Consider the following 26,778-nt stretch of genomic DNA (forward strand, 5'->3'; position numbering starts at 1 on the left):
TAACATGGGCGGATTTTACTCAGTTCTCTTATCTTAAAAAACAGAGTGCATTTCATGAATGCTAAGGAGAGAACGGGAAAGAGAAAGGTAGTCCCTAGAAGGGTACGACAATCCCAGTAAAGAAAGTGTTAGAAAGTTTTATTCATGTCTCTAATACTCAGTTTCCATGAGTAAAATGGGGATATTAATTTTACGTATATTTTTTTTCATTTTAAAAGTTGACGTCTTATGAGTATGTTTTGCCTGTCATGTACATATTTATAAATGAAAACAATACTGCGAGCCCTGAAGTACTTTCGTCTTGGAGAGAGGAAATAATGCTGGCTTAATGGGGAGAAAGGCAAATTATATGCATGCACGATAATACTGATACATACTAACAGTTGTCACTTCTGAACACTCACTATGTGCCCAAAATTTTACATGAATTACCTAGTTAAATCTAAAAACAACTCTGTGGAATAGGTAGGTATCTCTTCTACTTGGCAGATGGAAAAACTAGACTCAAGCTAAAAAAATTGCTTAAGAACACGCCGATGTAAAGTGTTGGATATATGTCCTAAACTTAGGTCTATTTAACTCAGAATCGATGTGCTTCGTCATTAGGCTATAATGAATCCTGAAACTCATCAAGGGGATTAAAATGTAAGTAATACCTAGTGACATAACTGAAGGGAGGCAATTGACATGGAATCTAGAAAAGAATAAACACAGGTCCGTACTGGTAGGGAGGGAAGGTGTGTTGTTTCTGAGGGTGGCCAATCTCTCACTCATTAAAAATTATGTAACTGGAGTAGGGAGAATGTTCCAGCCTGTTACGTAGTCTGGATGAAATATTCATCCCGACTTTCCAACACCCTTTGCTCTGACCGCTGTGTCTGGTACAGCACAGGTACAGCAGATGGCAAATCATCTAACCATTCCCTGACTAATAAGAAATAAATTTTTTGTAACTTTGTAACTCAGAGCAATCAGAATTTTAGAAAGTGAATTGGTTCTCCAAAGCTACATGGTTCCTCAAGTAAGTAATGAGATGGGGTTTCGGTGCCTGCACAGTAGAGAATCAAGAACTATGCCGAAAGCAACTTTTTTAGGTACCGGTATCTGAGGATCTCACCCAGAACCACGGGTCACTCTCTGTGGTCTGAGAGTAGAGCAGGGGTTCAAAGTGCAGCAATACGTCTGATAAAATCTGTGTTGAATCTTTAAGAAGCTAACGCCTTCCTTGTGTTTGGGAAAGACTTCCACATGAGCTATACACTGACACAAGAATAATGCCGTCCTTTTGTGCAGCTCTTCTAAACATCCTCCATCAATGTCCTTAACGCGCACAACTTCAGGAATGGTTACAGCATTTGTTCACTGGGAAGAGTGTTAAGTCAGGGCTAGCAGTATTTCACTAATCTTTGCTGCCAGCCTTTGGAAGTTAATTAAGGAATATTCAAGCTTCCATTTTCTGCTTTTGTGTGACAGCCCGCAGGGGTTTTCGCTAAAGTGACTGGCTTCCTCGACCACCCTAGACAAATTACCATTCTAGATATGAGCCAGGAACATGTAAGAGGCAGCGTGGTGAGCCCTATGGTAAATGTAACTCAATTCAATGCTGTTCAAAAGCTTACTGACATGAGAAAAGCTTTCTCAACAGTAAGCCTACTTTATCGAGGGAAAAAAAAACATTTCTAATACTAGAAAAATACATCGTGGTATGGAATGTGGGTGAAATATGTTTTATTCATTTGTGCTGAGCTGAAAGACCTGGTCTCCATCGTTTTTCTTCTCTAATACCATTATTTGATTAGGGTAAGCTCCAATTAAGTAATGCCAGGCCAGTCATTGTCAGGAATGGCCAAGTTCAATTAAAGTAACAGCTTGACAAAACAAAGTCACATTCTGGTTTAGTAATGCTTGAGTTAGAACAGTATTAAAAGTCAAGACATGGGAAATGAGTTTCTAACTGCTTAGAATATTAATGCATTGCAGCCATTAGCAGACTATTTAAAATAGTTGATGATGATTATATCAAAAATTAAAAAAAATAGTTGATGATACTAACTAAGGATTTAGTGAATGCCAATGGGTGTTCAGTGAGTGAAAGGTATTGCCAGAATGATAAAGATTATACCAGGTTTTTCACATGGCAAGGATTCTAGATATAATGATGTAGATATTATACACTTTGGAAATAGCAATAGAATAAAATAGCAAAAATGAAATATCCTGCTGTACGAAAAAAAATTGAATCTCACATATACACACACAGAGTAAATGTTTGTTATGCATTTACAGAGTGTGACAAGTGGGGACTACGGGGACATTCATGACATAGACCAGAATCTCACAATGCTTATGGTCTATTTGGTAGGAAAAAAAACCTAAGTGCATAAAATGTTAAAGGAGAATGATTCATTTCAATAATAATTTGGAACAGAAAAAAAGGAGACTCAGAAAGCAGAGTGGGATTAAAGGCAATTGCATGATCACTCTGTGAGTCAGGAGAGGAAGAGAGAAAGGCTTTAACAGGCAGAAAAGATTCAGGTGAATGGAAAACAGAGCCAAGTATTCCAAGATTACACGAGTGAAAGCTTGAGGGAGGGAAAGGCTTTGAGAGCAGGGGACAATCCATTTTGGCCAGGTTTGGCCTTTTCCGAGAAAGGTTGAGTGCCCATCTCCTTTGATTGACCCTTAGACCAGGGCTGTGGATACACTTTACTGTTGTCCAGTCAAGGAATCCTGAACACTCCATTTTTCTTCTTGGGTCTGTTTTCCTCATTTGAAACATGAGCGTGTTGTCACCTGGATTTCTTACCTTGCAGAATTGTTGTGAAGACCGAACATGATCTGTATGATATCACTTTAAAACGTAGCTAAAGAAAAGAAAGGTGGGCATCATGAGTCTGAAAAAGAGGTTTGAACATACCGGGGGTGACATTGAATGAGATAAGGAGTTCTGAATTTATTGGGTAGGGAGCACCGGAAGTGTTTGAACAAGAGCGTGCAGTAATCAGAGCTGTATTGGGAGGTTATTAACTAGAAAGCAATGTATGTGAACAGAATTGGAACCTGAAGTGTAGAGTGAGATGGTGAGGCTACAAAGGAAACAACCTACTGTTATAGATGCCTGCTATGACTTGGACCTCATGCATGTCGGAGGGAGGAGGGGAATTTTTAAAAAACTTTGTGCTTGACAGGCTCAAAGTAGGGAGGTGTACCATTCATTATAGGAGGTTAGATGAGGGAACCAGCTGGAAGAAAGGAGGTTGGAAGAAGGTGAGAAATTCTGTTTCAACACACCAAGTTCAGGTTAGCTATGCGACGCCATTGAAACTGGGCAATAGACCTCCATAAATATGGAACTGACTAAGCCGGAATTAAGGATTTGGGTTGCATGCGGTGTCGTGCACCAGATGGTCATAACTGAAGTCAGAAGGATGCAGGAGGTCCACGAGAAAGAGAGGGGAGGGTGAAAGGATAGATGACCATGTAGTACAATTTCACATGTATTTCCAATAAGTCAAGTGTGTAAAGTAGAATAATGAAAGGTTATTAGAATGTATGTCTATTAAATAATATACAGATTTGGGGGGGGAGCTGTTACATGCAAATAAATAATTAAGTATCCCTTGTTATATAACAAGAAAATTGCAGGAATGTGCAAAATGACGCACGTTATTGGAATTACCAAACAATAAGTACACTTTTAGGCCCTTTAAACTGGTTTTAAATGTTGCCCCTTTTTAAAATAACTAACATTAAAGTAGTGTGGTTTAGTTCCCTCATTTTATACTTTTCAGTTAAATTGAAGCCATCTATGATAAAAAGTTTACTTCATATCATTTTTTTTTTAATTATAATGGTTTCTGGAGGGTGTTGCAAAAATTATAGGCTTCATTCATTTCTAGCAAACTCCAGAGTGGGAGAGGGTAAGGAAAAGAGCTTTTGTGGATGTGAATGCGTGGGTCATTCACTAAATCTGAGTAGGAGGGTCCAGAGAAGTGAGGCTTGGTCTTTGGTTGGACCCTCAGCGTCCCTGTTTGCGGTCCCGTCGACCTGATTCTGAACCTGGCTGGCCCCAGAGCCCAGCAGGCCCCAGAGCCCAGCAGGCCAGCCGTAGACAGGGAACAGCCCCACAGCGGGCTGAGGCTCAGGGGCATGTATTAAAATATGGCAAATGAACCAGGGTCCCAAGGGACTTCATTAGCAACCGAAGTACATTTGACTCACCCTGTTATGGTCAGCGGCTCTGAAGGACTTGGGTAGTGTACTGTTGCCAACTCCCCTGGTCTTTCCTGAACTGTTGATACAATGCACTGCTCGCAGCAGGGAAGGCATGAAGGGCTTCCGTCCACCACACACACGCACACTTGGCAAGCAGCCACTTGCATCTCTCCCGCGAGGCACATGAAAGCATTCACCCCCCATTACCAGAAAAGACAGAGGCTCCAGAGCTCTCTACGAGAACAGCTAACCATTTTGTATAATTTACACTGAAGAATGACCTTATGGCCGCAAGAGAGTGAGCACAGGGAGCGGGGCCGGGGCACAGAGCCAGTCCGCCCAGAAATAAGCTCTCGAGTTCATGGAGTGTAAATTTGCAGGCATGCATTTGGCCGGGGTGGCTCTCAGAGGGTAAGGCTGTGGTACCGAATAGGACCACGCTGGCCACACAATATTCAACTAACCCCTGTCTTTTTTTCTTAGGGCCTCATAGATATCATATACGTCATAAAATAATAATAACTAACATGAGCCCCTTGTTAGGTGTGCTGAGGCTTTTGTTTGAATTATTTTGTTTCACACACAGACACACAAACTAGGAGCAAGGTTTAATTGTGCCTCAGTGTCATCATCTGTGAGTGACTAGGTGCTCAAGTGGCTGGTAAAGACTCAGCTAGGCTGACTGCAGGGTCCGTGGCACTAACCATTAGGCTTCCCAACTCATGGAATATACACCGCTGCCTTCTGATTCTACACTGGACTGCTCGAAGAGAGTGTGAGGTATCCTAATAGAGAACCCAACAAGGTAAAGCAAACCAGATGCTTTTATACACAAACAGCATCCTGGGAATCCTGGAATAATTAAAATGTTGACAGTTCCAGACATTAGGCATAAGCTATGTACATAAGCTATCTTGGTGCCCCCTTTACCAATTTTAATTCCTCAAGGATCGTTAGGAAAGCATAGTAGTGCATTCCGGTACTTCAGCAGGACAAGGAACAGCATTGCTTTTTCCACATCATTTAGCAACCGGCCCAGGGGAAGGGGTTGCACTTGGAAGGATCGGCGCCCGGCTCTCTTGTCAAGTCCTTATGGACAAATGCCGTCTTGTGTTTGTTTGGTCTTTTTCCTGGTTAACACTGAATGCCTGACTCCCATCTCTTCCACCCGGGAAAGTGGATGCTGGCTGTGGAATACCGTCTTGTAGACATCAGAGGGTAAATATTGCTGATTTATGATCACCGAAACCCTGGAAGCAGATCTCTATAAACATCTGTAGGAACCTCAAGATCTCAGTCACAGACAAATTCCATTTTAGTGCTAAAAATCACATACATCTGAGAAATGACTTCTCAGATACTAGACTTCAGATTTTTTTACGGTTAAAATTATTAAGAGAGGTATTGCAATAAGGCAGCAAAAGAAAATAGAAGAGATCTCTTAATAAATGTTAAGTTAGCATAAGAAATTGCTAATTATTCGCCAGCAGCAGAGGTCTAGTGTATCCTCTTGTTGAAATCATAAATCACAAAGAAAATGCCGATACACCAACAGCTGCAACTTGGCTGAAGGCAGGGCTTCAGAGCCTTGACCTGCATGTCCCATGATGGAGGGAGAAGCCAGAGTCTGTGAAATCCTACAATGAACTTACAGACGTGTGATCATTTATTTACTGAGTCCAGACAAGGCTCTGTGTACCTGTGGTCTATTGTGGAAACCGTGTACTTCATAAATTCCATTTTTGTTAATTTGTTTTTAATGTTTATTTATTTTTGAGAAAGAGAGAGAGACAGAATGCGGGCAGGGGAGGGGCAGAGGGAAAGGGAGACACAGAATCCGAAGCAAGCTCCAGGCACAGAGCTCAGTGTGAGGCTTGAACCCACACACTGTGAGATCATGACCTGAGCCGAAGTCGGACGCTCAACCGACTGAGCCACCCAGGCGCCCCATAAATTCCATTATTAAAAGACAGCAGCGTCTCCTTTTACGGTATTGGAATGAAAGATTCAGGAAAAAATTGGGACATAATGTACTATTTTCTGACACTGTTGATCTGCCAGTTCATTGGTCACTGTACAGATGTGAAACTTCTTAGAGAGTTTGCCTCCTTATAAAACCTGCCACCAACCAAAAGCAGTTCTCTTGGGAATGAGGACTCTTTACAGGGTCACCAGGTTCTCCGTGTACCTTCCTTTCCCTTTACAGAGAGACGTTACCTTTCACAGGATGCAGACAGGTTTTATGAATTCCCTAAGAAGCAGGTCTTCATTCTGTCTTGCTGAAGCAGACTTCTGGATCTTTTTTTCTCCCTTTATTCCTAGTTTATAAATCTTACACCTCCCTTTCTTGTAACCTTAAATCTTCCTTTAAATGAGGTAGAGAACCTTTTTACTGTCCCTAGAGAGATACAATTTTGCCCAGTAAAGAATATGGGTAATATCATTGGCTAAAACCAGTGAACTGTATCATTTTTATACCAAATAATTGCGATAATAATCTACGTTGGGAATATAAAATATAGTAAAACTAAAAATTCCTCTTTAGGCCACTTTAAGCACTTAAGATTACGGCTGAAAAATTTCCTTCACACTTCTAGAGAAATCAACACCTTCTTCATCCTTTTTCTAATAAACAGGTCCTCGTTCTGTCATACTAGAACAAACATTTGAATCATATACGTTCATACGTTTATTTATTTGAAATATTTGCTGAGCATCTCCAAGGTGCCAGATGCTGTGATAGGGTAAAAGCAACGCGAGATTTGTCCTGCCCTCACCTCACATATTTATTGCACCCTACTAAGTGCTGGCCACTGTCCAAAGCTCTGAGGACACGGTGGTGAACAAGGTGGGCCCAGTCTGTAGAGGCCAACAGATACAACATGGCAAATGATGAGACCAGGTCCACGTGTAACGGGAGTTTTCAAAGGAGCATCCAGTGTGGCCTCGGTCGGGAAAGGCCAGGTCTCCTCCACACAGAGAACTGGGAAGACTGAGTCATGCGAGTTGGCAGCTCACAAACTGATGTGCGTTGTCACATGTCCCCTCAGGCTGTGACAGTCTCAGTTGTGGAGACAACCGCGCTGTCTGGAATGAGCCAAGTCACTGTACAGATCAGCAGCCTCTGAATTTAAACACAGTCCCAGGAAAAAAAAAAATTAAATGGTTGGTAGAGCTCTATTAGCTAGCACTTTTTTTTAAAAAGTCTGAACAGTCAGAATATAGGCATTGTGAGAGAGAAAGAGGGCTCTCTTTACACCTCCTAGGGCTGAAATATATCTCAGCTTCAGTTTCCCTGAGGGTGTTTCACAAACAGTCTGTTTCATGGTCCTAGGAAGTATGCCACTGTGGTCAAAATGCCAACAAGAAGCTCATTCTTTCCCTCTTTCTTTTTCCCTTTCTTTCTTTCTTTCTTTCTTTCTTTCTTTCTTTCTTTTCTTCCTTTCATCCTTCCTCCCTTCCTTCCTTTCTTCCTTTCTTTTTCTTTTTCTTTCAAAAATCATACTTACTCAGAGGGATAATTTTCAAGACCATACTTATTGCCAGGGACAGCTTGAAAAAGCCAAAGGCATAGGACACTTCGCATTCTCACTGCCGCAAGGGGACCTTATAAATACAAGATCCGATTGTAAACAGTGTAGGTGTTGGTCTAGGACGCATGGTCCACAGCTCAGTGAACTGAGGGAGTACTCCCCACACAATGCGTCAGGGTGGAAAGAGACACCGAATTTTATGCCCACTTTCCGGAGGATCACAATCTGCCTCACAAATCTAACTAGCACGCTTTAACTGATGTTTGTCCAGAAGACATATTCTGAAGTTCTTTAAAATGTCGGTGCATGTAAATACCAGTGTGACTGGATCTAGCTCAGTGCACTGAGGGGAAAAATAAACTATGAGCAGGAGAAGATGTTTGATTAATTCTCTGAGGAAAGCTTCATTACCTTGTTCAAAACATCGCATCCCTTGACACTCCTGTGAAGAGGGAAACTCCATCAAGCCCTTGTGTCACAATTACAGAAAACTCAGTAATTCACTTATGCTTGGGATCTTCTCCTTTTTCTTTTTAGACAGTAAAGGGGAAGTATTAGAGGCACACAAGTTACCATAGGTCTAGTGCCTTCGCTCCTGAAAGAAAGCAAATCAAGAAAACACAAATGAAATAGAGCAGGGCAGGTAGTTCTTGCTCTAACCTGGCTTTTCTCCTGTATTTCTAATCATGGTAAGCAATTTGATCAGCGCTAGACTCCTTTCTCTCACTCCCCACCCCACGTTCCTGATCTGCCTCCTTGATATCCTTGAATACTGTACCTTTACTCTCTTTTCCATGAGAACCGCCACCAGCTGTGCAGCCAGCTTCGTACTTTGCCCAGATTCTTCCAGTGGCTGTCAACCAGTCTCTCTGCTTCCGGTTTGCCCACCCCCAACCTATCCATCCTCCAGACCCCCTGACCGTGCATTTTATCGCTGCCTTCCCCTTCTTGAAACTGAGCGCCTGTCAAGTGGCAGCTTCTGGAATAAGGTTCCAACCCCTCAGCTTGGCACGCAAGGTCCTGTGTGGCCTGGCCGTTGCTTTCTGTTTTTCTCCTTCCCCCGCCACCTCGCCCTGTGCGATGTACCATACGTGCCCACTTGTCTGCAGTCCCTAAATGTGTGAAGCTCTGTGCTGCTTCCTCCGCTCGGAATGCTCTCCCACTCTACCTGCTCACACATTACCTGGCTAACTCACAACGATGCCTCAAAATCCAACTGCTAATAAGAATAATGACTTAGTAGCACGGCTGGCACTTAACTGTGTGAGGGTAATTTGCTGAGTGCTTAATGGCCATTTTCTTATTTTTGTCCTTGAAAAGGAAACACCCACAATTAAGGACCAGGGGAAAGATGGGAGAATAGCCAGAGGAGAGTGGTATTACAGAAGAAAAAGGATAAAGAGATTCAGGAAGACAAGTATGATCCCCCAGCATTAAAGTTTGCAGAGATTAAAAAAAAAAAAAAAAAAAAAAAAAGAACACAGATTGGCCATATGCAGTTGAATTTAGCAAAGAGAAGGGCACCAGTCAACTTGGAGAGAGGATTTCTGGATGCTTTGGAGGATTAAACCATGCACCAATAAGTTTCAATGTGAATGGGAGCTGAAAAGGTTAAAGATAACGGATAGTCTTTCAAGTTACTCTTCAAGGGAAGGGAAGAAAGGAAAAACTTGCAGGTCAAATAGTGGTGCTTGTGGCTGTGAACTAAGGTGTGATAGCATTGAGGGAAAGATTATTTATGATCATTTGAGTTGGGAAGAAAGAGCGAGGAGATAGATATCATCTGTACCATAAATCATTAGCAAAATCTGGTAGCACAGTTCAAGCAATTAGCACTGCTTTATTCATGGAGGCAGGATATGCTTGGAAGCCATACTGCCTGGTGTCTAATCCTGGCTCTTATATCTTATAAGATATATCACCTTTCGGTACCAATTTCTTCATATTAACACCTATTTTCTAGGCCTGTTATGAAGAATAAATAAGTTAGTATATGTAAAGTACTTAGAACACCAGTGTGTTCAGCTGCCATTATTGTTACTGTCATGACAACTTTTACTGTCTGTTTCAACTACTGGACCAGAAACTGCTTGAAGACAAGGGCTGTGTCTCCATCAGTATGTCCAGCATGGAGCAAAGTGCTCAGCCATAAGAGGTGTTCAATAAATATGTAATAAATGAAAGGATAAATGCCTAGAGACAGCAGGCTGACCAGGGCTACCTTTCTTAATAGTCTTACCATCACTTACTATTTTTTATAAGGTGGAAAAAAGACAAAAAAAGAACAGAGCTCTATTTATTTAAAAAGAATACATTTCGTGTGTTTATAAAATGCTACAGCAAGAACAAAATCTGTACATTTTAAGGACAAAATATGAACCTTGTAGTTCACTTGAATTTTCTGAGGTCCTTCTCTGATAACCAAAGTTAGTCTCCCACCTAAAGGTCACAAGGAGGCATAGCCATTGCTCTGGACAACTGTCTGCTCCAGTTTATAGTCAGCTGTTAGAGTATAGACGTTCGACAGCTTCTTAGTGACACTGTATTTATCTGAACACTAATAGCCTTGAATTGGCTTTTAAGTTTCCCCATATAAGCCATTTACTTAGCTGCCCAGTTCCATTACCGACCCCATCCCTCAGCAACCCTTTAAGCACGTAAACCACACCTTTCGGCCATGACTGTTCCTCAGTCCTAACTCAGGATATATGGAGAGACAGCCTAGGATGTGAGGTGGCTTTATTTTTTAACTATACTTAAAAAAAAAGAAGTATAGTTCTTCCTTCTCTATAAATTAAAACAAAACACAAGTTTGAAGGTTTAAACACGGTGCTACCTTAGGAGTCATGTATGTTACTGAAGACGTTTTATCTGAATATAAGAAGTCACATGAAAAATCATCATGTCTACATTTTTATCATCTTGGTTTATGGTTTGTCCTTAGTTTGCAGACGACTTGCAAGACAAAAATGATCTAACTACTTTTCCTTGAGAGGGAGCAACTATTTTCTTCTCAAAAGAGAATTCGGGAAGTAAGCCTGAACAGGTTGTGTGAACGCTAAATGAGAAGAATAGCCACCAGCTAGCGTCATATTGACAAGAAACACAGCAGTCCCCAAGAGGGACCAAGACAATGTGCATAGGCCCGCGAGCTCAGTGATGTGACTGCTCACAGGCCCAATTGGGCTGCAGACCAGAAATCCAGGCACCAGCGAGGCTGACTTCCCCGGTGTCTGGCCTTTGGAAGTGCCTAAACGGAGACCAGCACCATGGCTTGTGGAAGGGGTCGGTGTGTGTCTTCCTCACCAAGATACAGAGGGATGGAAAACTCTTAGGACGTCTTTTCCTGCAGTACACTAGGAACAATGGGGCAAAGGCAGAGTTGCTTGTGGGTAACACTCACAAGGAGAGACAAGGAAGAAGGCTTCTTAGAATAAAGGAGCACATTCCCCTCGGCTTCAAATGGAGCAGTTGTAGCTATTTATTCTGGAGGCCCTTCCTTTGCCGCCTGCAGGCACGTTCCAAGCGTCCATTGTGGAGCCTGTCTGTGGTCAAGATTATTTATTTCTCAAGTGTCAACCACATGCTTTTATTCCTGAGACCTCACACAGACTGTGTTCGACACTCTGTTGGTCATAATCTTTCTTCCTTCAGCTGTTGGGATTCCCACATAAATCACCCTGCATGTCAGAGTCTCCACCGATTCTGAAATCTCACTTATAAAGTTCACGTCAGTCAGTAGGAACGAAAATGTACATGGAGGCCTATCGGTGGTTTTTGGAGCAGTAACAATTTTTAAGTTGTGGACAGTTTAAGCATAAAATGGTATTTCATTTTGTTTCCCTCTTCCTATGATGATTTTTTTATGAAGAAAGTTATCTTTACAACTAAGGAATACTGATCTATAATAGCCTAGCTTTCTCTTACATGGAATATTGTGTTCCTTTCTTGTCACTCAAGAAGATTCTCATTACACGCCTTTAAAGAAAATATTCTAACGATGTTCACCTTTCTTAACTATTTTCAGAGAAAGAAGAAAAATGATTCCAGACATTCTAATGTGACTTGCAGGGGCAGACACTCAATAGATATGGCAATTATAATATTACTGTGACATTAACTATAATATTAATTGGTGTATCCTTACTTACAAGATGAGCTTTGGAGCCAAAATGATTACTTTTGATTAGGAGCCCTAGAAGCAGTGATCAGTCTTAGCTTAGGTCTCCACACATTTTTCGATGGCCCCTCATATGCCAGGCTCCATGCTTCCCGTTGGAGTTTACAGATGAACAACACATGACTTCTGCCTTTGGAAAGATCCAATGGGGGAGATGAATTGACTGGATGAGTCATTTGAACATAACATGAATAGTGCAGTATGAGAAAAGTCAGAGGCAGTTTGACAGCTGTCAACCGGACATAGGTTACACAGAAGAAAGGAAAGATAACTTTGCAGGGCCTTGGGACTCCTAGATAATGGTTTCTTTGAAGGTGAAATAACTGACCAGTTCCCTAGAGAGTGTACTCATCCACAACACTGAAATACCACAGCAAGTTGGTGAAGAGGCCAGCACCGCTTAAGAGTAAAAAATGTTTTAAGGATTTTAACAAGGAGAGGACAGACTTTTTGTTCTCTGATCAATATTTTTTCTTTAATAATATTGTGCGGTTGTGTTTAAAGGAGGTACATTATGCAGATTAATCCTTGTTCAGTATTCGTATTTTTATTAGAAAATTATTACATGAGTACTAAAAAGAAGGACATCAACTAAATGGTGAGAGTCTGGTCATCTCCCTCACCAAACCCACACCTCTTTCTTGAGGTCACTTAAGTGTGATGTGTGGATTTTTTATATGCACACTTACATGCACGCATTTTATCTTCACTTTGATTAGAAGTAATTATTGCTATACCGAGTGGCAGGTAGCACAGATTCTAGAGGCAGATGGTGTGATTTCCTTTCCACTTATTGACTGCTGATCTTAAAAGTCTGGATTTCAGCTTCCTCAGTGGAGATGATAATAGTACTTACCTCAGAGGGGTAGTTAAGAGGATTAAATGAAATATGTATATGCATATATATATATATATGCACTTAGAATAGTTCAGACACATTGAAAATAATATATATTTGTTAATACTACATGATAATATTATACATATTATCTCATGATATACTTATTTTACCTAGCAGTATATCACAAAAACCTTTTTCTGCCAGCCCATATACACCTGCTCATTCTTTTTAGCGGCTACGTAGTATTCCACAGTGTGGCTATAACATACTTAACAACCCCTGATTGATGAACATGTAGGTCGTTGGCAGATCTTTTTCTATCACACATATGCTGTAATTAAATATCCTTTTTCACATACGTAATCTATCATTTCGTTGTCTAATATTTACGATTACATCGGTTTTAGATGTCACAATATACATATGAGTAGAAAGTATCTGTATTATGTAATGGAAATAATGATTAGTGTTTGTCAAGAGCCTCTGACAAACCTAGTACTCATAACTTGAGGTTTAATTAAATATATTATCTCTGTGAAAATCTAGAGGATGCTCTCATCTGGCTTCTTCACCACAAATAACCGGGAATTTTCATCTGCCCTAAAGGAAGGATCAGATGTGAATAGGAGCACGCTGATATATAGTTTTTGAAGAAATGTAGCATCCAAGAGTGTCGCGAAGGATAGCGAATGAAAGTAGGGAGAATAACAGAACAATCGGTTGGCAAAGGCATTGTGAATGACGTGAATACCCTTCACAATTAAAAGCTGGCCTGTTGACCAAGCCAGATAGCCCTACTCATCCACTTCCTACTGCCTGCCACGTTTGACTGATCACAGAGCATGGCCACTCTATTTTTGAAGCCCTTCTTGAATCTGAATTCTCCATTTCCCCACTTTCAGACCTCACTAACTCTTCCCTCCATTGTAGTTTCCTAACTGTTCTCCAGCCTCTACCATCTCCCTGCTGCCCTCAATCCACTGGGGTCCCTTTTGCAAATCATGTTCTGTGTTGCTTCTGCTTGCAAATGATCAGGGGCTGCCCGTTTTCCATAGTTCTTGGCCTGTTATGCAAGAATGCGGCACAGCCACCACTGGCTCTGACCTCAGCCTTGGCCCTCATCATTTGCCCTCTCGGGAACTCCATATACTTGAGCCACACCTCTGTTTAACCCACCACGCATGCTCAGGTCTTTCCTCCTCCTCATCCTTCTGAGACGTCCTTCCTTTTCGCTGCTGTCAACACCTGCTCAGCCCGCACGCTCACCTTTGTCTTCTCGGGGGTGCTGTCCTGCTGCCTCCAACACACCTTCGAGAACCTCTGAACCACAGCTGCTGTCTCCTGGTACAGTTGCTGCACCCCTCACCACCCCCGCAATGCCATCCACCATCCTCCTGACTGAGTTTCTCAGACTGCAATATGCATGCAGTTCACCTAGGACAGTTTAAACTTCTTGAGATTTTGATTTTGTCAATTTAAGGTGAGACCCCCAGAATTTACATTTAAACCGCACCCCCCCCCGCCTCCACCTAGGGCCTTGCAATACAGATTTGTGACCACCTTTAGGAAACATTGCCACTCATAAAGAGGAGTGTTTAGGACATTGTAAATTGTAACCCCTTGAGTTGAGAAATCAATTAGTGGGTCATGACCAGTTTTCCTTCCCCTTTCTGTTTATGCAATATATCATTTAGAATAGAAACAAAAATAAAAAGTTACCCAAAAAAACCACTCTCCTAGAAGGCAGGATGCTCAACAATATTTGTTAAGTAAAGGACATTCAGGAAGACTTTTTAAAATGCTACTAGATGGTGGAAAACTCAGATGACCATAACACTTAAATTTTATTTTAAACTTATATAGACCCTGGAAAAGACAAAATCAGAGTTTTGGAGTGAAACTAGATTGTCAGTAAAATCTCTGATAACATTATCATTTTAGAAAAAGGCTCACCATGTATTCTCAGCTGAAATCTTGGGAAGATTCAGTCCTTAAATTATCAACATTCTAGACATGTACTGACTTTTCTTTATTCTCTCTGAGAAAATTATAGTTGGCAAGAAAAAGAAATGTCAAAACATGCCTTTAAACTGATACATACTCCTAAGCTTTCCCCTTAAATACACATTTGAACTTTATTTTTCAACAAGAATTTTGAAAATGCTTTTTAAAGACTAGATATGAGGTCATTCTTAAGAATTTATGTTTATATATTGAAAGTATTTCTTGAAAGAAAAGTACAGAAAGGCCCAGTCAAAATTATTTAAAACTAATTTTTTGAAAATGTTATTTATAGGAGAAAGTTCATCAGGTTTTTTCTCCTCCTTGTTTTTCTTATCTACAAAATAATGGATGCAACTTGAAAAAAATAAAAGGTGTACTATAAATTAATGTATGTAAGAAATGTATAGCAGGGGCGCCTGGGTGGCTCAATCCGTTAAGCATCTGACTTCTGCTCAGGTCATGATCTCGTGATCCATGGATTTGAGCCCCACGTCGGGCTCTATGCTGACAGCTCAGAGGCTGGAGCCTGCTTCGGATTCTGTGTCTCCGTCTTTCTCTGCTCCTCATCCATTCACACTCTATCTCTCTCTGTCTCTCAAAAATAAATAAACGTTAAAAAAAAGAACAAAGAAATGTATAGCAAAGGACGTCAGATTTCCTCATAATCCCATCCTTAGGAAATAACCAGTTAGCAGCTTGACGTATATTCTTTCTTGTTTTTCTGTGCATTAACAATACACACATACATTTTAATAAGATGAATCGTGTTACGCGTACCATTCTATATCTACCGTGTAAGACTTTTTATTACAGAAATGTAAAAAATAATACAGCATAACATGCACTCTGTCTAAAACTAATGGCTACCGTTTTTTCATAGTTGCTTCAGATGTTTTAAAGGAATCAAACACTTTTCATAAAATGGAAGACCCCTCTGGTCTTCAACTACCATTGCCTCCCAAAGCAGCAACGATCATGAATTGGGTTTGCATATCTTACAACTTTGTTGTTGTTGTTTTTGTTGTTGTTGTTTTAATTCGCACAGTCTTTTCAAGATCTGCTATTTTGATGCATTTAGATGAGGTTTGGGCTTCTTGGTTTTTGTTTTGTTTTGTTTTGTTTTGTTTTAGTATGGTTGATATACAATGTTACCTTAGTTTCAGGTATACAACTTAGTCATTCCATTTACATGAGTTTTAATTATCCACTCCTTTACTCAGGGACATTTGGGTTTTCCCCTTGTTTTTTAAGTATGAATAATGTTGCATTAAACATACTTGCAAATGTTTCTATGTATCCATGTGCAGAATTTTTGTAGGATATTTACCAAACGGTAGAATTGATGGCTCAGGCTGGATGTACAATTTCCATTTTATGAGATGTTGCAAAATCTCTCTAAAGTGATTGAATCTATTTGTACTCCCACCAGCAGTATCTGACAATGCCTGTTTTCTCATCCTGTTGAACTGTTTAGGTTTTGCTAACCTTACAAGTATTAAATAATGTCCCATTTTAAGGTTACTTGCATTATGACAACGGAAGTTTCCTCTTCTGAGACTTAAATGTTTATATAACTTTATATTATATATGTGTGTGTATATATATATAAAGTCTAATACACACACACATATATGTATATATGTTTATATATAATCCAGTATTTCCATTTGCTATTAGAATTTTTGTTATAGATTTATGGGAGTTTTAATTTATTTTGGATACCGATCTTTTGTTTTGGGGAGCAGGGACACATACGTACATTAGGCAAAGATTACGTTGTGATTTTTTTTCGATATTTCTACAAATTTTTCTGACTCATCTATCATTTTCTGAGTTGTGCAATTAAAGAACCCTCTATAATTGTAGATTAGTCAATGTTTTCCTGTAATCCTGTCAATTTTTGCTTTATGTATTTCAATACAAATTTGAAATTATTATATAATCTTGGTGAACTGTCTTTTCGCATACAGAGTTCCTCTTTTATTAATGGTTTTGCTTTAAATCATATTTGGACTTTAGTTAATATTGCTATAGAAGAATGTAAGGTATGATTATTATTCATGCCTGTAATTAATAGGATTTACCGACATATTTTGTTGGTTCTTGCTTGTAAGGTTCTTCCCTTTGAATTTATTTATTTTCTTGTGTGCTTTTAGCAATGTCTCAGCATGCATCTATAAAGGAGTAAAACCTCTTCATCTTGGTTGCCTAAGAAATACCTATATTTTGCCCTCACTTTTGAATTATGTTTTCGCTCGGTTTCTATGACTCAAATGTTGATTTACGGCCTGTCTCCAGACTTCAGAGACGAGCAGAACCGTTCACTTTGGCCCCACTCACCACTGTGATGTTCTGTTACCTTTTTAGTCCACAGAGATGTATATCTTGTTTGAGCACAGCTCTCCTTTTCCTTATCAAGTATGCTAACAATAAAGGGGAAAATCTTCAAAGCCACCAAAAAGAAATGGCATATTACCTTTCATTTTTAATCTATCATTACTGCTAGATTAGAGAATATAAGATATAAAATCACAAAGCTGCCTTTAAGCAGATGTAAATGTCTCCACTAGCTTTTTTACCTACAAGAAAAACTTTTTAAGAAAGAACATAAAATCACCTTCGTAGCCTGGTATTTCATTTTACAAATGAACTATCATTTATTTAATCAGTCCACTTCTGATAGATTTGAGAATTGTTTCCAATTGCACCCTGATACAAATGGAGTACAATAAACATTCTTGCATAGGAATCTCTACACACTTACATTAGTATTTCTATATGATAAACTCCATATAGTGAATTGCTTGGTAAAAATCTTATCCCTCAAAATCTTATGAAAACCTTTTTTTTTTATTCCAGTATACTTACTATAGGGTATTATATTAGTTTCAGGGGTACAATATAGTGATCCAACACTTCCATACATCATTCGGTGCTTGAAAACCTTTTGTATTATGACTCCTGTCTTCCTTAGTTAAGTTAGTTCAGAGCTTAGGCTTTGTCTAGGCATCCATCATTTCCTTCTTGTGGGACTTTGGACAAGTCTCTTAATCTCCTTAATGCTTAGTTTCCTTACCTGTGAAAACAAGACAAGTACGGCACATACCACATAGGGTGATTGTGAGGATGAAGATATTGAATTCAAACCAATTAGTGGGATATTCAACAAATAGTCATTATTTGTTAAAGACACTGAAAAGAGCTAAAACAAGATGCAGATGGCTGGCAACTGTAAGGGTTTTTAAAAACACTGGTGCAATATGGGAAGGGGTCAGTCAGGGAGTAAACGGGAATTCTCTTTACCTTCTCTGTGTGTTCATTGTGACTCAGTTTCCTTTCCCCTTGGACTTCCTCCAGATCTAAAAGGTGGCCCTAACCAAGTCATTTTACTGCAAAGACCACCACTTGCTCCTTCTTCAGAGGCCTTTTAAACCTCCCACTCACCTGGTGCTAGAAATGTTGTCTTCTCACTGACCCACCACAAAGATGTATTGATTCATTTGGTCTAAAAACCAATAATCCAATTTTACTGATGTTCATTCACTCTATACAAATGTTGGTTGAGCACCTACTGCCAAGCATTGATAACATTAAGTGTTGGAGAAATGCCAGTGAATAAAGGAGGCTTAATTCTTCCCCTTGGAGAACTCAGAGACAGACGTCAACTGTGGAGAGAGTGGGGGATTTGATGGCGAAGACAGGATGCTTCCCAGCACAAGTAACTTCCAAGCAGAAGCCTGAAAGGAGCAGAGGTCATCCCCATGAGGAGGGAGAAAAGAACGTGCAAAACTATGAGGGTAGTGTAGCAAAGAGTAGTGACTAGTGACAGATTTTCTGTAGCTGGCTTACCATGGTGAAATCTGCTCTGAGGGATGACCTTTTTGGTCAAGAGCCTGGTTAAGTGGCTGTTGGGGAAATTAAAATGGCAGCTGGGCTGGCGGAATCTGGGGAAGTGGCACCTGAGACCAAGAGAAGCCACGAGCAGGCGGTGGAGGTGACTCTGCGGACTGCTGAGAAGTTTGCCTTGAGGTGCACGGGGTTGAGTGCAGGTTGAGGCAGCCAGTTGTCAGGGTCCAGAACGCAGAAGAGAGAGACCCGAGTTGGAAACAATTTGGGGAGGTTTCTTTGTATGGTTTTCAGCACTCAACCAAACGACAGCATGAAAGCATTTGTTTTGTTCAGTTCTGAGCAAACATGTTGGTTAGAACTACAAAGCTCACTTGACATGGGTCCATGTACACGTGAGTAAATAAGGTTTGGCCCCAGATAGCGATTACTACTGGCACCTATTTCTTTCATCTCGTGAGACACAATGTAATTGTAAACATCAATCTAGATACCACAGACTTAGCAAAAAAAAAAAAAAAAGTTTACTTTTTCCCTGTGGGGAAGAACTTGAGTTATTTTCCCTTTGTCTCTGTCGGCTGGCTTGCCAGGCCTCCTCCTCTTCTTTTGTAAGAAACAGACGTGATCCTGTCTGTGCTGTTCGTGACAAAAGTATCCCCAACCCTGAAAAGCGTGTTAATTTCTTTTAAGATAAATTTTTTACGAGCATGTTATTGCTCGGTGAGCTAAAATAGACTCTTCTGTGATCTTCAATACCTGCATCTGTGCTCTTTTATTTAAAAACATAACACCACAAAGGATACGGAGAATGGTTTGACTTCCTTTATAAATTTCACACTATTTCACTAGACCAATTTAAAACCTCCCTTGCACTGCTCACACACTATTTGGATAATAACTTACCTTTCACTGGAGAGGGAATAAATATGTATTCTGGAGGGTCACCTGTGGGTGCTGGACTGATGGGGAGTAATTGTTTTATATTTTGGGGTCTGGGCTGTGGGATATGTGGCTTTATTTGATTATTCTCTCATTCCAGGTAATAATATCAGCCACTCACTGTTTTTTCCATTAAGACTATGACCTTACTCAGCACAGTGTCTATTTAAGATCTGATTACAGAATAAATAGGCTTTTCTACAGTACGTGAAGACATAATGTGGGCCTTTACTAAACTAATAGACAAAGATCTGCAGTTAACCTTTTTTTTTAAGTTTATTTATTTTTAAGAGAAACAGAGACAGTGTGAACAGGGGAGGGGCAGAGAGAGAGAGAGAGAGAGAGAATCTCAAGCAGGCTCCGCACTGTCAGCACTGAGCCCGATGTGGGGTTTGAACTCATGAAACCATGAGATCATGACCTGAGCCGAAACCAAGAGTTGGATGCTTAATCAACTGAGCCACCCAAGTGCCCCCTTGCAGTTAACTTTTAAGGGAAACCAAGCTCCTAGAAATAAAACATGCAAACAAAACATGCCAAAGATAGGGGAGTTAAAATCTTACTTATAAATGATAGTAATTTTCCAGGACAAGCACTTCTTCTGGATTTTGCTTAGGTATCCTTCAGCTGTTGACAATCTTCATTTGTTGATTCTTTGCATCCTTTTTCTTGCTTATTATCTATGCATTAAAATGTTCCAGGAACATCTTGCCATTTTAACTCAACTCACTGCTTGAAGGATTTTTTAACTCCTTTATTAGTATATGAGATTCGGTCCAAATGGTAACAGTTATAAACAATATTTAAATTGTAGAAGTTTTTTACAAGGTATTGAGAACTTGAAATAGCAATAACAATTATTCTTTTCAGTTCTCATCCAACTACAGTGAAAAGGTAGAGAGGTAGTAATGTCTAGCCACTCATTTTTATTCATATCCTAAGAAACTAAGCAGTTCACAAGAATTTTTTCTTATAAAAACTATTGAATGTGTTGTAAGCTTATTGTATTAATCACTTTATACTTTAACTGCAATGATTACAATTGATTAATAGATCCGTTTTCCAATTATCATCAGTGAAGCACAGAGAGGGAAAGAAATCACATAAGTAAATCTACTGATTTTCACAAAACTAATTTTAAGGAAATAAATACCTTTTCTAATGCCTTCTGTTGGCTACTGTAGTAAAATTGTGAGATTCAAGGTTAAAACCTTTTTCCATTTGGCCAATTTCTTCCTGCTGGAAGGAACACCGTACTGTACGATAAGCAATTGTGATAATATGGTTTGTACCGTTCACATAAATCATATTATTTATTGCTTATTGCATGGACCAGGACCTCCCATCCCTCGCTCTTCTCTGCCTCTCTGCCACACACACCACACACACATGCCTATAAAGCATATGTGTCAGACATGTGATTCATTTTCTAATAGGGTAACTGTTATCATTAATCTTCACTCTGATCAACAAGTTGGATAATTTTCAGAGTGCTACATAGGACTCATTCAGTTTTTCCTTATATGAACTCTGCATTAAACCATCATATAACAACATATTGTAGACGAAATGAGTCTGAACACACACATGCAGAACACCAGTTTGTCTCTGATATGTAGCCCATTTTGTGTTTAACAGTCAGACTCCCTCACATGATTTAATCTGTTCCACTTCTAGTCAATATCCATGAGGAAGAGGGGGATGGAAGATGAGAGATGCTGTTATTTAATAGGAACACCCCCCCCCCCACTGCATTTCACAACTCTCTCCCTTAACTTGGAAACCTAGTTTGTATGGTGATATGGTTTGCCAGCCATGTGAGACAGAGAGATCACATTGGATACGGATGATCAGACCTCCATAAAACATACATACAAACACAGATGTGCCTGGTTTGGCCATTCGGTCAGAAAAAGCATTTTCAGACTGTCTTCACCTTTGGCCCCTACTTAGGTGTGAGAAATGTAAGGAATTTATTGGCTTGTATTTGAGGTCTGCCTTGACTGAGGTTAATAAGATAACACCTGCATGTACACACACACTCACTTGTCCTAACACCATCCAAGTTGTAGAAGGATGAGAAGGAGGTAAAGTATGCCCTGGGCAGATGTATCACCCCCTGAACCAAAATATGCAAACAAAATATCTAAGGCTGGTTTTGTATTATCCAAAAGTTCAGGGGAACTTGGATAAGTATGCCCCTCCCCCCACATGAAGAAACAAAGAAAAACATTATTTTCTGGTTTTAACAAAGGTAATTTATTTGGGTCAGAGAAATAAAGAATTTATGCTCAAGTTAAACAGGGCACAAAATGGATTTCCTTTGACTGTAAGCCATGATTGTAGGGTTTTGCTTGATTATTGGGTGTTTAGTAATTCAGTTAGATGCTCAGAAACATGGCGGTCAGCTCTTTAATGGTCTTGTGTTTTAAGGAACACTGATGAGCCCTATGACCTTCTAGACTCAGTCCTTTTGAGTCTTATAAAACCAGACACAAATGACTAAAATGTCTCAAATCTTACTATTCTGTGTCTACACTCAATTCATTTATCTTTGTCAAAGTTTGATTCTAAAATAAGCTGACAGTGAGTAAGTATATACCCTATAATTTCTTTACCTTCCTGTGACCTATAAATATTTCAAAGTAAGTTTTGTTACAAGTCAGAACACAAATAACCTCTCAGTGTTCTTCATTATTCAGCTATCTCTCGCTGTTCCTCAGACTTGTGTCAGCTGTCTCACAAGGTAAACTGTTGGTCACAAGCAGAATCACACAGAGAATGATGATTAGATCAATTCATCACCAAAACCAGAGAAAAATACAGTTTTCAGAGCATGCGTCTTACCTTAATGACCTAAGTCACATCATTTTCATACATATTTAAGACTAATACCTTGGGGGGCGCCTGGGTGGCGCAGTCGGTTAAGCGTCCGACTTCAGCCAGGTCACGATCTCGCAGTCCGTGAGTTCAAGCCCCGCGTCGGGCTCTGGGCTGATGGCTCAGAGCCTGGAGCCTGTTTCCGATTCTGTGTCTCCCTCTCTCTCTGCCCCTCCCCTGTTCGTGCTCTGTCTCTCTCTGTCCCAAAAATAAATAAACGTTGAAAAAAAAAATTAAAAAAAAAAAAAAAAGACTAATACCTTGGTATGAGATTATTTTTCTAGTGGAACTTCAGTTGGCTTAGGGCACCCCACTCTACCTACAGAGTTATAGGTAACCTATAGTGGTCTTCCTAAAGTCTTCAGGATGGGTAATCATATATATTTAGTCCAATTATGCCAATACGTGCTAACTCTGCAGTAGTCATGATAGACCCAGTTACACCAGATTATGACCAAATGTAATGGACCAGAAAATGTCATAATGCAACTAGTCTCCGGGCTGAAGGCTTGGGAAAAGATGATACACTGAGCCGTCTAACCAAACTTACAACAATTCAGCCCATGTGTTTTGTTTCATTGGGGGTTATTTTACTAGCTGACCTTCCAGGAAATACATTTAGAAGCCACTTATAATCCCACATATGGGGGACAAAGTAACTTGAGCCTCAAAATGAGAACGTTCCATTAGGCACTTAACCATAAATTTTTTTTTCTTTTTCAACAAAGGCTTTTCGCCCTGAAAACTGTATAAATCAACAGATTAAAGAGATGTTCTCTTACCGAAAGGACAAAATCTGATCTAAGGGAGTCAGTTCAATAAAGCTCTCTCTTCTCTGGAATTCTGTCGGTAAGGATTGATATGGAAAAAATACAAATAATCCAAAGGGCACTGCCTCATTCTTAACAGAACCCGTCTTCTACTTCGGTGATGTCGAGTACTCCGTGGACGAGAGCGCCGGCTATGTAGAAGTGCGGGTGTGGAGGACGGGCACAGACCTGTCCAAGCCTTCCAGTGTCACCGTGAGGTCTCGGAAAACAGATCCCCCCTCTGCTGATGGTGAGCAGTTTCCTATGGCAGCTCTTTCGATTGCTCTACAGTATTCAACTCACCATGAAGCAAAATACTTTAAAGCTAAAATACTGCATTCCTCCTAAAGCAGTCTGGATGAATGGAACTTTTTCTGAAATTATTTTTATATAAGAGATAAGTCTAGGCTCTCTTTATTATTGTGAGAAAATACATTTAAAAGCCACAAATCAGGGGTGCCTGGGTGGCTCAGTCTGTTAAACATCCGACTTCAGCTCAGGTCATGACCTCACGGTTCGTGGGTTCGAGCCCGGCGTCAGGCTCTGTGCTGACGGCTCAGAACCTGGATCCTGCTTCAGATTCTGTGTCTCTGTCTCTCTCTGCCTCTCCCCTGCTCACACTCTGTCTCTCTCTCTCTCTCTCTCTCTCAAAAAATAAATAAACATTTCAAAAAATATTTTAAAGCCACAAATCAGAGGCTTCGTTACAAACACAGAACTCAAAGACTCTAAATTCTAATGCCTTCTTTGCATGAATTGGTTCTCTAATTCATTAGATTCTAATTCATTAGATTTACACTTTGCAAATCTAACATCATTGCATATTATGGCACCAGTGTGCACAGGAATGATCTTGCCAGCCACTCTCACAGAAATCTAATGAAGGGTAAGTATCTTGAAGATGTGCATCTCCGACCTGGTTCCCTCCTCATTTTAACCAGATGTCCCCATAAATACTTCAGATCCGAAAGGCTTTTCCATGCTTCAGTATATAAGCTACCCTACCTGGTCCATGCTTGCTTTTATTCTGGAATGTACATCTCCAAAGAGTTGATCATAAAGTTTAGGGTAAGCATAGGATTAGGAATGTCCTTTGTTTCTTCTTCTAAGTTGCCAACAATACACACTCTGTCTTTCTCGTGTGCACACACACACGTACATCATGCACGCATCACACACTCATCCCACAAAGCAAGCAGGGACCATATCATTTTAAAGGTCACACTGAAGTTTTAACCTTTTTAATGTAGTGGAAACAGCATAATACTTTGCATGTAGTCAGTGTCCAGTAAGTATTTGATTCCCTGAATTCATCATTTTTTAAGAAAAAGTTCAAATCGGAGAAAGATGAAAATTAAAGATGAAGCAGAGGAAAAGAAAAATACTGGAAGAACCACAGGACATTTGGATGGAGATTTCAAAAAAATGAATTAAGGGCATATACACTCACAGTTGCATATTCAGAGGTAGAGAGAATATAAAATGAGAGTTAGGAGAACAGAAGGTATGAAAACAAAGAAGCAATAATATGGAAACCTTGTCACCCACTCTCAGCCTTTATGAATTCCCTAAAGATTGACGGACAGTTTTGTTTGTAACTATTTTAGACATAAATTGAGGTGTTGACACTAGGTTTGCACCCCATGGTCTGAAAAATAATAAGCCAAAGACCAGATATGTCTTTGAGAATAAAAGCTGGCTGCTCTCTTTTCTTGGGGCGAGTGTGGGTAGAGTGAGAGGGACAAAAGCTTATATCTGAAATGTTGCTTTAACCAACAGACAAACACACACCTAAGTAGGATATTTTCTTGTAGCTTTGGAAAATAAATATAGATATTTAGCTGATGTTAACAAACTTTAAATGTATGTATTTCATAGGTAATTTTACGATAATCATATGTATGATTGATGTGCTGATTAACTCAGACCTGAATTTTATTAGCTCTATTCGAGAATTCTAAAATAAAAACAGAAGAATTATGTAACCAAAGCTAAAATAGCTCATTAGACATAAAGAAAATAAAGTTCAGAACCTGGCCTTTGTTCTACTATCTCAAAAACCTATATGATACTAACCTTTTGCATTTCATTAAATGTACATTTTGCAATGTAATACTGGTCTATATATTTTTTTTAAAGAATCACAAATAGGTCTACATAATTTGCATCTCATAATCTTGTTTAATTTAGTCAGTCCCTGACTGAATCATTCTTTTGTTACTCGTATAGCTGGAACTGACTATGTGGGAATCAGCCGTAATTTAGATTTTGCACCTGGAGTCAACATGCAGACTGTTCGTGTTACCATCCTGGACGATCTCGGGCAACCAGTGCTGGAAGGAATTGAGAAATTTGAACTGGTGCTTCGTATGCCGATGAACGCTGCCCTTGGCGAGCCCAGCAAAGCCACAGTGTCCATAAATGATTCTGTCTCAGATTGTGAGTGTCTATTAATTGACAATGATGAGTAAAATGATAGGCTAGAGTTTATATACATGTTAAGTAAAATGATGAACTGGGGTTCGCATACCTGTAGAAGTCTGCTAGGGCGGCCGTAAGAAAGTACTATAGACTCCACAATTTCTTGTCTCACAGTTCTGGAGGCTAGAAATCCAAAATCAAGATGTCGGCAAGGTTGGTTTGTTCCAAAGGCTGTGTGGGAAGGATCTGTTCCATGCCTCTTCTTTGGCTTATAGATACCCATCTTGTCCTTATGTGCCTTTACTTTATCTTCTAAGTATGTCACTGTGTCTAAATTTCCCCTGCTTATAAAGACACCAATTCTAGTCAATTAGAATCCATTCTCACGACCTAATTTTTACTTGATTACGTCTGTAAAGACCATATCCTCAAAGAAAGTCACATTTTCAGATTGTGTGGGTTATAGGACTTCAACCTACGAATTTGGAGGGGATGCAATTCGACCCATAACAGTACCCTATCTGACCATGTCTTGCTTTCTCCTTCTGACCATTTTGTTAAAATTAGGTAGTCTCAGAAGAAAACTTTTAGTCTTCTTTCCAAATTTAAAAAAACGAAGTGAGATTGTCATCAGTATCTCGATGGAACCACATGGGGTTGCACAGACCCTTGAATGTAATGGTCTTTTCCCACTTCTCAACACAAGACTTCTATCATCTCTAGACACTTGAAACTTCCCTAATAAGATGCCAAAACTATAGTTCTAAGTCATGCAGCTGCTGGACACATGGTAGGGCTCTCTGACACGTCCTCATGAGGGAGTTTTGAATAAGTTTCAACCATGGTGATGTGGCGTTGCTTGGAAGAATGTAGCCTATTGTTAATGAGGCTTATGTTTAATTCACCCATCATAGGTATCACTTAAAATATATACATAATATTCAAGATCAAAAACAGTATATATATATATATATATATATATATATACACATACACATATATAATACTATATTCATTATCAACTTTTCTCACATAGTCTGGGTAAACTCAGCTTGTAATTATATATACAATATTGAGTGTTATTCACAGATAGTTCAGAAATTACCCAGA

General features: G+C 39.7%; 1 protein-coding gene across 5 annotated transcripts in view; it reads left to right on the plus strand.

The window, feature by feature from the left end:
• The window catches only part of FREM2 (FRAS1 related extracellular matrix 2), a 165,040-nt gene that overhangs the window by 103,466 nt on the left and 34,796 nt on the right, over positions 1-26,778 (plus strand). For 4 of the 5 annotated variants that reach the window (XM_003980340.6, XM_023250973.2, XM_045052301.1 and 1 more), the window contains exons 7-8: positions 23,348-23,497; positions 25,477-25,686. In XM_003980340.6, the coding sequence (XP_003980389.2) occupies positions 23,348-23,497; positions 25,477-25,686 (360 nt within the window). The remainder of the gene's footprint in view (positions 1-23,347; positions 23,498-25,476; positions 25,687-26,778) is intronic. The other variant, XM_045052296.1, reaches the window with a different exon arrangement.

The sequence above is a fragment of the Felis catus genome, chromosome A1 (genome assembly GCF_018350175.1).
Source record: "Felis catus isolate Fca126 chromosome A1, F.catus_Fca126_mat1.0, whole genome shotgun sequence".
Lineage (NCBI taxonomy): Eukaryota > Metazoa > Chordata > Mammalia > Carnivora > Felidae > Felis > Felis catus.